Source organism: Xenopus tropicalis, chromosome 3 (assembly GCF_000004195.4).
Source record: "Xenopus tropicalis strain Nigerian chromosome 3, UCB_Xtro_10.0, whole genome shotgun sequence".
NCBI lineage: Eukaryota > Metazoa > Chordata > Amphibia > Anura > Pipidae > Xenopus > Xenopus tropicalis.
The window spans coordinates 86,767,538-86,783,252 of record NC_030679.2 but is presented as its reverse complement, the minus strand read 5'-3'; the positions used below and the strand labels follow the sequence as shown (position 1 = coordinate 86,783,252).

Sequence of the window (15,715 nt, the reverse complement as noted above, 5' to 3'; positions counted from 1 at the left end):
GTTGTTGGAGAGTTTTATGTTCCAGTCACTGGCCTTTTTTTAAATAAAATTAGTCACTTATTTAGTTTCAGAGGCAGTTTGTTGTAAAGGTAACCATTTCTTGGTTGTATTACATTTATCCAGTGTTGGATTGGGGTATCTTGTGCCCACATCTTGTGCCTCAAACCATGGGCCCATTCTCCAAACTATTTTTCTGCCTGGTCTCATTTAACCTCTGTTCTATTAGTCTGTTTTTTACATACTATAATCTATTCTTCAATCTCTTTGTTTCCAAGCATAAAAAGGGAATGGCCAAGAAAAAGGCCAAATGGTTAGTATTCTTGTATCCCAGTGGGCCAGTGTGACACTAGCATTGTCATTAAGTATCATTTTTACAAATAAATGTAAAATATCGATCAGGTGGCAACCCTACCCACTAGAGAAAACTGACCCTCACAACCTGGCCTGGAAATCCATTAAAAAGGAATACTATACCCTAAGTATTGCAGGGTTCTATATAAATATAATGTATAAACTCATGTGAAATCCTGTGCTTACCCCAGATAAGTTATACACTATGGCCAGAGCTAACAATTACCACTGTGAGTACAGATCCCTTCGTTGCTGTATTAAGTTCTTCATCTTGACCTGCGCCCAGGCTCCTGTGACTTAGTTGACATGAGTGCCAGCTCTTCTTGGGCGTTTATATATATTTCAGTTTGGTAAGATTCTTTAATAGGCCACTATTATACATCTATACTATCTGTTGGTTAAGTATTCATTTTAAAGGTATAGTTTTCCTTTAATGAAAATTTTGCATTATTCTGTTGGAGCCTCATATCCATTTTACTATGTCCTCACTGAACCAAGAAATTGGAAGGATGCTTCAAATATCCTATAGTCTCATCTGATCATTTTAATCAAGGCAAAAGGGTATTTATTATTTTCAGTATAAATTTAAAATTAATTTAAAAGCCACCATATTAATGTGAACAAAAACACTTTATTTACTCCAAAAGGTGTAAATGTTGTTTAATAAAGGTTATCACGGGTATGCTCAATAAGTATAGTGAGTGCAAGCCATGTCTCCTCTGCAGTTGGAATGATTTGGTTAGCTGGTAGTGCAAATCCATAGCGCCCAGTATCACGCAGCTCAAAGCTGTAGGAATGCTTAATTCCTTGATTGTAGGTCCAGTCAATGGTTCCCCCGCTTGCTTGGTCTGCAATTCATAAATATATAATCTCTAAATATGTCATCTCCAAATATTAGGTATCCGTTCCCCAATTCAAGTTGTTTTTGTAGGTGATACAAATGATTGTGGTTAATTGCATTACGTTATAAAAAGAAACACAGGAGTGGATATATGGAACAAATTAAATAAACAACAGTATTAAAGAATACTCAAGTGCTATAAAATAAGGAAAATAATCAAGTGAACTGTGATATCTTTCCAAAACAGAAGTATTATGGTCAACTGTAAAAATATATTTCCTAAAATGCCTGAAAAACCCCATGTTCAGTCACTCTAATGCATAAACATAACTATTACTGATACAGAAAAAAAGCACTGAAATATGAAAAGCAGGAAAAAAAAGTTATGCCTTCTATACCATGAGACTGAGGAAACCCTATGGGCACAAAAAAACGGACTTTCCACTATTAAATAAAGGAAAGGTACAATCATTGGGGGGTGCCAAAACGTGATTGTAATCACTTACCTGATACCCTAGGCTGGTGTTCCTGTTATGAGAAAACCTCACCAGCCCCAGGTAGCTCAGACCAAGTGATTCTCTTTTTTTTCTGTCTTTGGGCCTCTTGCGCATGTGCAGTAGAGTGAAAAGCCAAACTTTAACAAAAAAAACCCAGCTTTTTCACTCTACTGTGCATGCGTTGGCCTCAGGATTCCAAAGATAGACGAGAGAAGGAAGAGGATTACTCATTCACAGCTACCCTGAGCTGGTGCGGTTTTCTCCTAAGAGGAGCACCAACCCAGGGTATAAGGTAAGCGATTACAATCACATAGTGGTGCCTAACATTTTGTCACCCCCCCCTTCCGCCCCTAGTGATTTTACCTTTACTTCTTATTTAAATAAATGAAGACGTAACAAATGGCTAAAACACAATCCCACATGGATGTTTAGACAGATACAGATGGATAAAGGGGAAAATGGTTGCAACTGAAAAGAGCTGGTCCAAACTTGAAGCTGGAACCCATTGGCCCCTAGTTACACTACTGATTAACTCGCCCAAACAATTATTTCCTTAAAGGGGAAGGAAAGGCTAAGTCACTTGGGGGTGCCAAAATGTTAGGCACCCCCAAGTGACTTAGATCGCTTACCTTGTACCCTGGGCTGGTGCACCTGTTAAGAGAAAAAATTTTGGCACCCTCAAGTGACTTAGCCTTTCCTTCTCCTTTAAACTATGACAGATAGACAAATTATACTGAGGTTTAGACAATATTCACTGTTGAACTCTTTTAAATATCAACATATTTATGAAATAAAAAGTTTTCCTGTTTTGGTGAACTTACAGATGGTACTGATGATGCTGCCATAGGTGTAAGCTGTACCGTACAGTGAAGCCAAGGCAGTAATAGCTTTCTTTGACACAGCATTCTAGGTTGAAAAACAAAAACAAACAAAATTAAAAATCAAATCATATGTTAACGGATTTAAATTACGTTAAATACTATATAAACAGTAATTTACCAGCTCATCGTGGTCGGGTACTCGGGTATTAGTGTATCCGTATGGGAAGAGAAGCATCTGGGAGTAGCTGTGAATGGAGACAAAGCCTTTGATGTTGCCATGGCTTTTCACAAAGTCCACAATGGCTTTGACTTCAGGTTCAGAATGAGCAGCACGTCCTCTGTAGGTTTCAGTGCAGGGATTTGAGCTAGAGCCAGGACCTATAGCACATCATTATTGTAGAGATAATTTCATAAAGCAAGAAAAAAATAATTTTCATTTAAAGAAATACTACTTTGTCAGTAAGATGCCTTGGGACTCACATGCTAATAAGGGGCACTACTGCACCTGCACCAGGCAGGCAAAGAGGTACATGCCCAGGGCCCCCCTACCGTTGTTCTCTAAGCACATGTCTCTCCTGCCTACCCCTAGTCCGCGCCCTGATTTACAAGAATATAATTTACAAGATATTTTTTTTTATAACTGTTACCTCCAAAACCTGCATCCCAGTTTCTGTTGGGGTCAGTTCCAACACAGAGTGAGCCAGAATTTGGAGATCTGGTTTTACGCCACATACGATCCTGCAAAGTTAAAAAATAGCTGTTAATACTGGAGAGTATGAAAGTATAGCTTACTGTTTTCTCTCTGATGTGTACTGCATTTATAGACAAGTGGAACTGCCATATGTTTATTTCAGCAGTCATATTTATCTATAAAAGTGTACCTTTTGGAGCATTAGTTCATTGGTTTTCTAATAAAATGTTAAATTCAGACACTTTTTTCTATGAAAATGTAATGCAAGGGTGTAACATTATGTGCATTAAATGCTATCCAAATAGTTCTAACTCCAGCTCTGAGTCTATTATGCTCCAATAAGGGCATTAGATGCAAGAGAGAGCACAGTGCACTGGGGCATGCAGAAGCCCTGTATGTCTTGAGCAAGCCATAACTGCAGGGCTGTCTTGCCTCACAGACACACTAGCTTGTGTCAAGGCAACTGCATGTTATTAAAGGAAAACTATACCCCCAGAATGAATACTTAACCAACAGATACAGATAGTTTATATTATGTTAAGTGACCTATTAAAAAAATCCTGCCAAACTGGAATATATATACGAACGTATATATATGTATATATACATATACGAATACAAACAAGTCCTTTATGTTTTAAAGGAAAAGTATACTCCTAAACAATGTAGGTTTCTATAAAAAATATATTGCATAAAGAAACTCATATGTAAAACCCTGCTTCATCTAAATAAACCATTTTCATAAAAATATACTTTTTAGTTGTATGTGCTATTGGGTACTCCTAAATAGAAAATTGCCATTTTAAGAATTAAGGGCCGCCCCCTGGGATCATATGATTTACAGTGCACACAAACAAGCAAAGGCACACATACATGCTAGGGCATATCAGCCGATTAATGGCTAAATGGTGGATCAAGTGAAAGGATGTAAAAGGGCAATATTTACTGATATATATATTCCAGTTTGGTGAGATTGGTCACTTAACATAATATAAACTATGTTGGTTAAGTAGTCATTCTGAGGTATAGTTTTTCTTTTAATTATAATATTAACATGAATATTTAAACAGTATTATGTGAGATAAAAAATGTGCCTTGTATGACCTTTGAAGAGCAGAGTAGGATGCTAAAAACATATTTTCATATCACTTTGCAATGGTGAAAAATGTTGCAATAAGCTATTATTTATCAACATTTACACCTGCAGCAACCTAATGGAAGTTTAGGACAGGCTACAAGTGAGTTGGGTAAATTGTGTTATTTGTAACTAAAGATCAGTACATGCCAATAAATTAATTCAGTAAATAGTAATCTCATGCAATCTATTTTTAGATAGTGGGATCTAGACAAGAGCTTTTAGGTTGCTGTAGTTACTATTCCATCAGTGAATTACCATACCGATTTATGAGTGTAAACAAAGCCATCAGGGTTGGTCACAATTTCGATGAGGATATCCATTTGGTTCAGTGTATTTGTCAAGGATGGATCTTTACCAAAATCTGTGACAATCTGTAAAAAAGGGAGGGAATATACGAAATTGTTACATATAACAAATTATTCTATTTTGGTCAAAAGTCTCCCATAATTCATAATGCGGGGAGTAGAAAGGGCTCTGCTTATGTGAGCTTACAAATGACAGTGTAGATATCACAAGATACACAATTGCAAAGTAATAACATTCAGTCTGAAATATACTGTGAAAAAGGCAAAAAAGTAAAAGACAAGAAAATAGAATAAACATTTAAAAAATCAGAGATGAGCAACCTTCTGCCTGCAAAAGGTGTTGTAGGTTAGGCATCCCAGACAAAAAAAAACTAAAAATGTCATATCTTATATACTGAACTTACTGCACCAACCTAAAGTTACAGCATCTCTATAGTAGTAATGATCCAGGCCTTCAAACTTGTCACAGGGCTCCCTATCTAAGCTCAGTAAGTGACAGCAGCACAGAGCATGTGCAGTAAATCACCAGAAAAGAAGATGGGGAGCTACTGGGGCATCTTTGGATGCACAGATCTTCCCTGTTAAAGACTGTCCTTGCATTGGGCTGATGCAGAAGCTCAAAACATAATGTACACCATTTCTAACTTAATTCTTTAGTTAAGCATTATTTCTTCTTTAAAAAATGTTATAATTTATTATATATATATATATATATATTTTTTTTTTTTTTTATTAAGGGCCCAGGACAAATTACATTACTCCCCATTATTATATAAGCATTGAATTCTAATACCTTAAGATTTAACTTTAAAAGCATTTACATTGTGATGCATACCTTTTTGGCAAACCAGACAGCACTGGCCTGAGTGACCCATTCACGGGAATGGATACCAGTGTCAATCCAGAAAGCTGGGCGGTTGGGACCTGTGCTGAACTAAAATGGAGAAAAAACAAAATGGCAGAGATTGGAAATCAATGGCATGATAGTATTTTATTAGGAAAGATGATAAAAATGATAATGGAATTGTGCTATAATTATGGGTTGATTTAACTACAAGAATAGAAAAGCAAAATAGGATAAAGTGGTTAAAGTGTATATAATCATCCAGTCCTATTGCTCTTCTCTATCTGCCTCATGCCAATCCTCAGAGAACTTTGAACAACTTTTCCTTAAAGTGATATTGACACGAAAAACTACTTTTTTTATCAGTCTACATAAAAAGTTACCTATAGGTCATGTTGATAATTTTTTGCTGATAGGGCTGATTTTATAAGCAATTGCTACTTAAAGTTCTTAAACCTGACTGTTTTGCCAACCTGACTGTCCCTTCTCAGCCTGTCAGTTATAGCTTCTAATGCTAATGGACTCCTGCTGCACAGATATGGCAGCCCCCTCATAGAGGAACATGGGGGATCTGACAACTAATGTAAAAGCATCAGGAAATACTTTTATGGCAAAATTATAAAGCTTATGCAAAGACAATGTTATGATAGATGTAAAAAAGGTTTTATTTCTGGTGTCAGTATCTCTTTAAAGGAAGTCTGTCATGATTTTTAAGGTTTAGTTTTATGTTACACTGTTTACATAGCAAATAATTCACTCTGCCATTTCAAATGTTATTCCTGAAGCAACAAATGTATTTTTTTTAGTTGTAATATTGGGGTGTAGGCGCCATCTCATTGCATTGTGCCTTACTACGAGCTTTCAGAAGTAGCCAGCACTACACAATAGAACTGCTTTCAGGTGACCTATTGTTTCTCCTGCATCATTTAACTTGAAGAGTCATGCTTGGCTGAGCCAGACTTGGCCGTTTTATTATTGAGTGCTATTCTGATATCTACCACTAAGTGAGGCATGGGAGCATTTTTAACAATGCAGGTGTCAGCTGCCAGGCCCCCATGCAATGGATCCTGGGAAGGGCCTGGTGAGCACTGAAAAGTCAACACTCCCCCCTCCGTCCTGCTCTCACCCCTCCCCCAGCTGACTTCCTGAGCAGGTGTGCACATGGTCTCAGAAGAAAAGTAGGTATAGAGGAAGCTGACCATGCCATCCAAGCCCCCCAGCTGGGTCTGCTCCCTCTATAGTTACACCAATGCTTGCTACCTTCCCATTATTTCGCTGATGGGTTGCTGAGGGGAAAAGGGAGGGGGTGATTTCAATCCAACTTGAAGCGCAGCAATTAAGAGTGACTATGGTTTGTCAGAGCACAAGTCATATAACTGTGAGCATCTGGGAAATTAAAAACATGTCTAGCCGCATTTCAAGTTTTAACATTACCTATAAAATATCTTTATTTTTTTTGAAAAATGGATTTCAGTGCAGAATTCAGTTGGAAAGGTGCTTTTAACTGAGGTTTTTTTTTTTTTTTTTTTAAAAACATGCTTTTCTGTGACAGAATCCCTTTAAAGCACTTTAGTTGTACTAAAAACACCAAACATTGTACCCTTGTTACCATTGTCCTGCATAGCGGAGACTTTATAAGAAAATGTTTACAGCTATAAAGTGATTAAAGAATGTGATTAAAGAAAAATGAAAATATCTAAAATGAATAGAAAATGAATAATTAAGTATAATAACCCAGCTTTGTTACAGAAAGTGTAAATATATAATCAGCTGTTCATATGTATTGCATGATCTCTGTATCCAAGACTGTGCAAACCTGATGTATCTGTAGTAATAACAGGTGAAAATCACAACAATGTGCCTAGTGCATTACTTTATTATACGCCTTTAGTCATATGGAACATATTAATCAGTGACCTTACCTTCAGAACATTAAGAGGACGGCCTTCATAACTTGAACCGATCTGTATTTTGCTAACCAAATTTGGATTTTCACTAACCAAGTTGTCGATAAAGGCGTTGATCTGTTAAATGCATACATAATTCACATCAGTGCAGCATCACTTTGTGTAATAAGGACAAGAAAGAATCCATTTTCGCTCTTATTTAATGTGAATTTCTCTGAGCTATTAGGAGTCCATGTATATGTACAGAATTTATATATTTGCTGTCCTGAAGTTTTCCTATCTATATCAAGTTCTAGAATTCTATTTAAAGTCTAAATCCTACCATGCTTTATGTGTACCAACTGTGTAGGACAAGTGATATTTATTAAATGGTTTAAAGTATTTTGTGTGTGGGAGGTAAGTGAAAAATAAAGAGTAATTAAGACTGTTCATACTGTTTATAGATCATACAATATTAGCAGATACAGTTTGTGGGAGTAGAATATAGAGAGGTCATCTACTGTGTTGCATAAATGTATATGGAAGTTCTGGTAACAAAACTAATTTGTATTTAGTATACGCTATGGTATATATAAAACAACTGTAATTAGCTAGCAGGCTCTGCATATTATTACATAGCATTAGTGGATATGCCCAAATCCCCAAATATCCCAAGCTGCTACAATACTTTTAAGCAACATTTGAATGCCCCTGTACCCCTGAACCCATGTTGTTACCATATGTTGCTGCTCTTTAACAATAGTCAAAGTATATACAGAGAAATTTTGAAAGGGGTTGAATTACCTCATCAAATGTATGATAGGCAGCATAATTGAAGCTGTTAGTAGACCTTCCATCCTCAGAGGCACGATTACGTCTCATATCGCGTTGCTCTTCATCCAGCAAGTTCTTTATAAAACAAAATGGAAATGGCCATCACTTTCATCTTAATAGTCACAAGGCTATGGGGCAAATTTACTAAAACTTATCTTTTCTAATTTTTTTAAAAAAAAATATCTGACGTTTACTAAAAAGGCTGAACTGAAAAAGTACATGCAGGAAAAAGTTTCAAAAAAGTTGTGAAACTGCAACTTTTTAAAATTTTTGCACCAAAACGTCTACTTTTTCAAATTGTTGCACCAAAAAATAGCCTCAAAAATCCAAAAACCTCTAAAGTTTCGAAGCAAAGAAAGATCCACCTTCTACAGACTTCTACATGATCGCAACAAGTTTTAGCTGGCCGGATTCTGATTTTTAGAAGTTTTGTGGCATATGTATGTCTCGAAAAATTAATGGCTTTTTTTTTTAGTCAAGAAAAAATCTGGCCCCCTATTTGTCTAAGTTATGAGTTACGACCATCTATATATTTGTGTAGGTGTCTTTCTATTAGAAAACTTATGGGTACTGCATCAGCTGCCATAATTAGCCCATTATTAAAAATAAAAACAAAGTTTAAATGTGAGCCTGAAACACTGTTTGATGCTGAGTGAAGAAGAGTTTGTAACAAGGTGGCATTTCCTCATATATTTATATTTTATACATAAATTATATCTACTTTCTACTACTACATATTGCTTTTTTGTTCATCTTCCAGGTTACAATATACTATGTAAACTACTGTTCCAAATTTTTCTGACTCAAGCAATCTGGTAGCTAAAGAAAAACATTTGTGCTAACATGATAATGTCACAAAAAAAAAATATTTATTGATTTACTTCCCCTTTAACAGAATAAGCATTGGAATTGTAAGCAATACCAAACATAGCATTCTCAATACAAAACAATATTCCTTTGCACAAAAAAATGTTTCCTTTGCATGTATTTAACATGGCCTGGGAACTCCTCCAGCTGATAAAAAAAATGCAATTTTTATAGTTTGCACCTGAGTGTAGTTTATTAAATTTATTATTGTCCCAAAAGAACATCTAACCTTTAAGCAGGCTTTAAAAGTTAGCTGTGTGCAATTATAAATTACAAAGTATTAACGGTCTGATAAAAATTATTACATTGTGAAATGCAAATTTTTGTTCTTATTTCTGCTATTTGCAACTTTTATTACATTTTTCCCCATCCTTCTTTCAGTTATGACTGTTTTGAAACTAAACTTAATTTTATACGGTCTCAGAACAGTGATTTCTAACACTTTTATATTACAGACAATATATGAATTACCTGAAATATCCCTTATATGTCAAAGCCAAGGTACCCAAATATTCCAGATAACAGAGCGCACTGGCAGTCACATTTTTAAAATATAAAACTTGATAATTTTGTCCATTATTTTATAGTGGTCATAGTAATATGGCCATATTTCTTTACACAGGAATTGTAGGAAGTTTATACCCAAGAACCAAACAAAATTATTGTGCTACCATTGTATTGTAATACCACTGTGCTAGTTTTCATCTTACTTGTGCCATTAAAATAACTCCAACTCTTAAGGTGCCATGTTCATACCAATGTTAACCAGTACAGACAGATATTTCAAATCTGAGTGACTAAAACTCTTGGTTACCTGTACATCGTGAATCATGATGCTGTACTGGATACTGTTGGACTCCAGGTAGACTTTCACTGATTGCAGATGGTGGAGTGGAACTCTGATATCAATGGGTAAAAGAACTCTTGAGGGGCTTGTCCAAAAATCGAGCTGAAGCATCAAAAGTAACAATGCATGAGAAACTAGCTATTTGTGAATAGGTTAGTCAGCAGATGTTCCTCTGCAGTTCTGGAGATTATGGATACCTTACCATTAGCTAATATAGACCACATTACTCCCATTAAGTGGGTGCAAGGCCTAGCACTAAAGGGTGTCAATTATACCTGTTAGGATACTATATACTTACATCTATCAGTGTTAATGTGCAAGGGTTTTTTGCCCTTTGCACCTTACCCCTCCCTTTATTAAGCAAGTGTCTTGTCAGTTATTGATATCATATTCACATCAATAAAAACGGGGTCAGTTTTAATAAGTTGCCTGCCATAATACTTGATAGCTGACAGCAACCATCAGTGGTGGCACTGGAGCTTGCATAGGCAAGGTGGTCCACCAGGAGATGGCATTCAATAAACAATCTATCAGTCAATCTGTCTATCATCTATATATCTACAGGGGGTTACCTGTAAATACTCCTCATCTTCCAGCGCCCTCACCAGGTTCACCTGAGCCTCATCAGTAGGGAAAATTCGGAGGACTTGTTGTCTGTGTAATAAGGCAAAGACGTGAAAGGCCAAAAGTATTAATGGTTTTATATTCTAATATTCACCCAGTTACTATAGTCAATGTAGTGCAAATGCAGACCAATACTGTGTGTAAGTTTCAGAAGAAAATGTTACAATGACATCCTTTTCCTTTTAGGTGGCACCCCAGCAGGAGAAGTGACAAGCTACACAAGCTCCAATGGCCAGTTCTTGTATTAAAGAGAAAAGTCTTCCCTTCTGCATTAAAAAGGCTGCCTTAAACAGACTCTCTGTACCCTTTACGAGGTAAGATGGGGAGGAAGACCCCAGGCAATAGCAGGGGACAGATACCACCATCAACTATATTATAAACTGTCTTAGGTTTATTTACAATTTATTTTTTCATTTTTTAACAATCAAGGATAGCATGATGTTTTCTACAGGTATGGGACCTGTTATCCACTATCAAGACTGCAATTTGATATCTAAAGTCTAATAAAAAAATAATCTTAACACTAAATAAACCAAATGGAAGAATTAAGTCTTCAGACACTATACCACTTACCCACTGAAATTCTCCAAGCTGGAGGCTGCCACCACCAGAGCGAGTAACGCTAGTATGCCCTTCATCTTGCACAAGATAGAACACAAAGAGCAAATGCAGGGTTTTTATACTGGAGGATTTCTCTTTTCATCAGTAATTTATTGCAGTGATTGGGCTCTGCCTTCCCTGCACCTGTGCAGTTTCTCAGTTGTTGATCATGATTGAATAGTCAGGGAACTGACCACCTGACCAAACATGCTAAATTTAAATGCTGGTTTTATCATACAGAACTCTTTTCTTTGGTTGTAACTGTGTACAGTGAAAATGCTGACACTTTGCTGTGTAGTATTACAAAAGTTTTCTAATTCATATTATTAGAATGTGATATTCTACAATAATCTAATACATTTATCCAGTACAAACCTAATTCTACATCTGTTCATTGTATCTGTAGTTTTAATTATTTAGAAAGTTGCTTATGTCATCAGTTGTTAATAAGTTACATACATGTTTGTTTTAGATTATATCCCCTTGGTCATGCTGCTGAGTTTGACTTTCTGAGTAACTGAAAAAGTCTACCTTTCATTAGTAATATTGCAATACATTTCATATATCACAAGGTAGAAAACAGTTTAATGTTTTTAGGTGTTCATTTGTTCTGGAACTGAAATGTCACGGTAGAAATCATTGTAAAAAATATGATTTGTAGATTGGCATTGAAATCAGCATCACTGCTTTCAAAAAGGAATACTGGACAACCATGTGGTAATTTTCTATAGCGGCTAATTGCTATGAACAGTGTAGGAAGTGTACCCTCAACCACCCTGAAGTAGTTATAACTAGCTGTCATGGTGCTTGCTAGGGAATTTCGACACCATGCACAGCGGGAGAGCTACAGATACAGCAAGTAGACTAGAAGAAAATGCAAAAACTAGCTAAATGGCTGGGACAGGAGGGAAAAAAGTGTGATCAGTAAATAAAACAAAGGGTAAGATCCAAAAAACGAACAGAAACAAAGTAAGCTCTCAAAAGTGCAAGTAACACAGCCATTGCACAGTGAATGATTTAACAATGCTGAGAATTGCATAGGAGAAGCACGGGAGCAAACACAAAGTTATTACATTTCACAAAGCAAATGCATAATTGGATGATCCATAATGTATTGGGAAAGCAAACTGCAAACTCAGTAAGAAGGAAATGCTAAAATTCATGCTTAAAAGTGAATGAACGAGGAATGCAAGGGGGTGGAGATGGCACGCTACTCTTAAAGGGGAAGGAAAGGCAAAGTCACTTGGGGGTGCCAAAATGTTAAGCACCCCCAAGTGACTTTAACCGCTTACCTTGTACCCCGGGCTGGTGCCCCTGTTAGGAGAAAATAGCACCAGCCCGGGGCACCTGGAGCGCAGCGCTTCCTCCTTCCGCTTTCCACTTCCTAAACTGCCGGTGGCCGGGCATGCACAGTAGAGCGAAAAAGCCGACTTAAATGTTTAAGTTCGGCTTTTCACTCTACTGCGCATGCGCGCGCAGCGAAGCCGGAAGGAGGAAGCGCCGGCAGCTACCCCGGGCTGGTGCTGTTTTCTCCTGACAGCGGCACCAGCCCGGGGTAAAAGGTAGGCGGTTAAAGTCACTTGGGGGTGCCTAACATTTTGGCACCCCCAAGTGACTTTACCTTTCTTTTTCCTTTAAGGCCTGTATATTTTTTAAAGAAGATGCAGACTCTCAGGGAAAAAAGGTAACAATTTTGGTAACTGGGGGCTGCTTAACAACTAGGCATCCCCACAGTAGTTTTGTTTTCCTTGTCCTTTAACATAAATGTATTTTTTATATGTCTTTATTTAGAAAGCATGATCAATAATGATACATACAGGTATGCGGTAGCACATGTAATAGTTCCATAAAGGTCAGATTGTTATCATTTGTAGATTTAGTTACATATCAGCAGAAGTGTTATTAACCATACTTTTGTTCTCTTAATCTTATTAACAGAAAACCAAGAGCAAAATTGACAATACAATGTCAAAGAAAAACAAGAAAAAATGAAGAAAGAACAAATTAACTGCCTATGTGTTTATGTTGCTGTGAATTTAAATTTTAAAACATCTCGGGCCTGATTCACTAAAGGGCGATAAAACGTGCGCTATTTTTATTGTGCGCTAAATTTTTTACCGCGGCTTAATTTTGGCGATTTTTCGCACGATTCACTATAAGCATACTTGCGGTTTTTTACGCACGATATTGCATGCGTTATTTAACTCGCGAAAGATTTTGCGGTATTTGCCGGTACATGCGCTAAATTACGCGAATAATCGCCGCATATGAATGGTAGCATAGAAATAGTGTATAAAAATTGTTGCTGCATATAAATGGTATATAAATATTAGCCACATATAAATAGTAGCATATAAATGGTAGCATATAAATGGTAGCATATAAATAGTAGATGCTTATAAATAGTAGCCACTAGTGATGAGCAAATGTGAAGAAAGATCCACGAAACGGCAAAAATGTTGTGCGAGCAAAAAAATTGTTGCTGTGACTATTATTTTTTGACACTTGTATCAATTTGTGGATGTGCGGTGAATTTTTGCGTGGCAAATTTTTCATGCGTTTTGCCATTGGCGGATTGTTTTGCGAAACGCATGAAAAAATCCGCAGCGAAAAAAATTTAACGCACGTCCAAAAATTCGCTGCGAATCCATGCCTGGCGAAACATTTCATCACTTGTAGCCAAATAGAAATAGTCGCGCAAATGAACGCACGCCATGTTAGCCATACACGCCAATACTTGCAGAAAATTACTGTATTAAAAATGAACATTTCGCTGCAAACTGGCGGCTGCGTCACTCTAGGGGAAACACAGACTTGAATAAATAACACTGTAAGTCCATATTTTATTGCAAAAAATCATTTACTGTACTTTTGGATAATTTTTCGCCTGCCTGTAGTAGGTGTTAATTTTCGCATAGGCGAATGCGATATTTAGCGCGCAAAAGTTATAGTGAATCATGCGATCGTATTCTTTTCAGCGCGCAAATTAACGCAAAACGGTAAAACTAGTGCGAGAAATACCGCATGCGAAAATGGCGATTTTTCGCACGCGATAATACTATGGTGAATCGCGCGCAAATTATTTTGTGTTTTTTAGCGCGAAAAAGCGTGCAATAATTTTTATCGCCCTTTAGTGAATCAGGCCCCTCATCTTAAAAAAGTTGCCACTTGATATTATGTTTTTTACTTGTATCATCAGATAGAACAGAAAGTGTAAGTGCCATACTCTCTGTGCCCTATGCTGCCTGTGGCAGATGAACCTGGCAGGGGTTTGTTCTGTGAGTTTGTTAGCATTTGGAAATAATTGTTAGGGGGTCCCTAAGGTGTTTAATTATGTGCTGGGGGTTGCAGTTCTATCCACAACTTTTTCACATATGAGTGTAGGGTGATATCTCTGCAGTGAGCACCAATTGTTTTTTTGGTGTGCTACCACCTTAAATATGTATATTGTGATAACATGGATGTGGTTTAAAGTGGGTGTGATTTACAAAAAGGAGTGGTCAAAACTGGCTTTCATTATTGACCGTCTACCACGGAGGCCAGGAGAGTTCCGGCCCATAGTACCACAGAAGTTGGACAGCACTGGTTTAGGAAGATCGGGAAAGGGGAGATTTAATAAGGTTGTAGAATTAATGGGTCATTAAGGATAGTAGAGGCTGTTTGATTTATTAGCTTCCAAAAGTTATTTACTATTGGTCATGACCACAAATGCTTGCATGCAACTGTTATCCTTGTGGAGGATAAGTTTGTTTCTTAAAGGAGAATGCAAGTCAGAATGTAAAAAGCATACTGCCCAATAGTCCTCCTATTGTTTAGTAAAAACGCCACACTTTTGGCTCACCTAATCAAATATTTACTCAGTCACACTTACTTCACATTTTCTAGAACAGGCAGCCATCTCTTAAAAGGTATTCTCCCTTCCTTTCCCTCCTTGCTTCATACTGCACATGTGTTTCATTCCCTCCCCCCCTCCCCTCCCCTCTGCCAGATCAGCTTCTGATTGGCTGGTGGGTATGTGTAGCTCAGAACAGGAGACAGGATCAAGTTACACACATGCTCAGAGAATAGGAAGGCTGCCGATGGCAGCCTACAGGAAGGGGAGAGAGATTTCAGTGATGTCACTGTAGGCTTCACACTGCTGTAGGCTGCCAGCACCATATCTCAGAGAAGCATGCAGGGATCTGGGAACTTAGATATGCAGTAAGTACTTAAAAAGAATGCCTTTAGACTTACTTTTAATTTATATTAACCTTGTCCTTTAAACATTGTCCTTTAACCCTTTTAACGCCAAGCACGTAGCTCCTACGTGCTGGCATTAAAAGGCGTTAGGCGTCACGCACGTAGGAGCAACGTTTTCTTTATCCTGCTTTCGTTTTCTGCGCTCGGCGCTTAATCCGAGCGCAGAGAACGATCGCAGGATAAAGAACCCCCTAGAGAACAAGCAGAGGGGGGTAAGTGGTGGCCCCTGGGGCGCGATCGTCCAGGGGCCCCACAGGAAACGCCAGCTCTCTTCCTTCTTCCTGTGCTCCCTCCCTTTGCTCCCCTCACTTCCTGTGCCACCCACTTAGG

At 37.5% G+C, this 15,715-nt stretch overlaps 1 protein-coding gene across 1 annotated transcript; it reads right to left on the bottom strand.

The window, feature by feature from the left end:
• Window positions 1-962: 962 nt before the first annotated feature.
• cpa1 (carboxypeptidase A1) lies at window positions 963-11,186 on the bottom strand. Its single transcript, NM_001114209.1, is given in 11 exon segments — window positions 963-1,199; window positions 2,511-2,595; window positions 2,689-2,888; window positions 3,158-3,248; window positions 4,600-4,710; window positions 5,480-5,578; window positions 7,411-7,512; window positions 8,179-8,283; window positions 9,890-10,024; window positions 10,495-10,576; window positions 11,120-11,186. Coding segments are annotated over 11 exon segments (1,263 nt in total). The 5' UTR covers window positions 11,185-11,186; the 3' UTR covers window positions 963-1,011.
• Window positions 11,187-15,715: the final 4,529 nt, after the last annotated feature.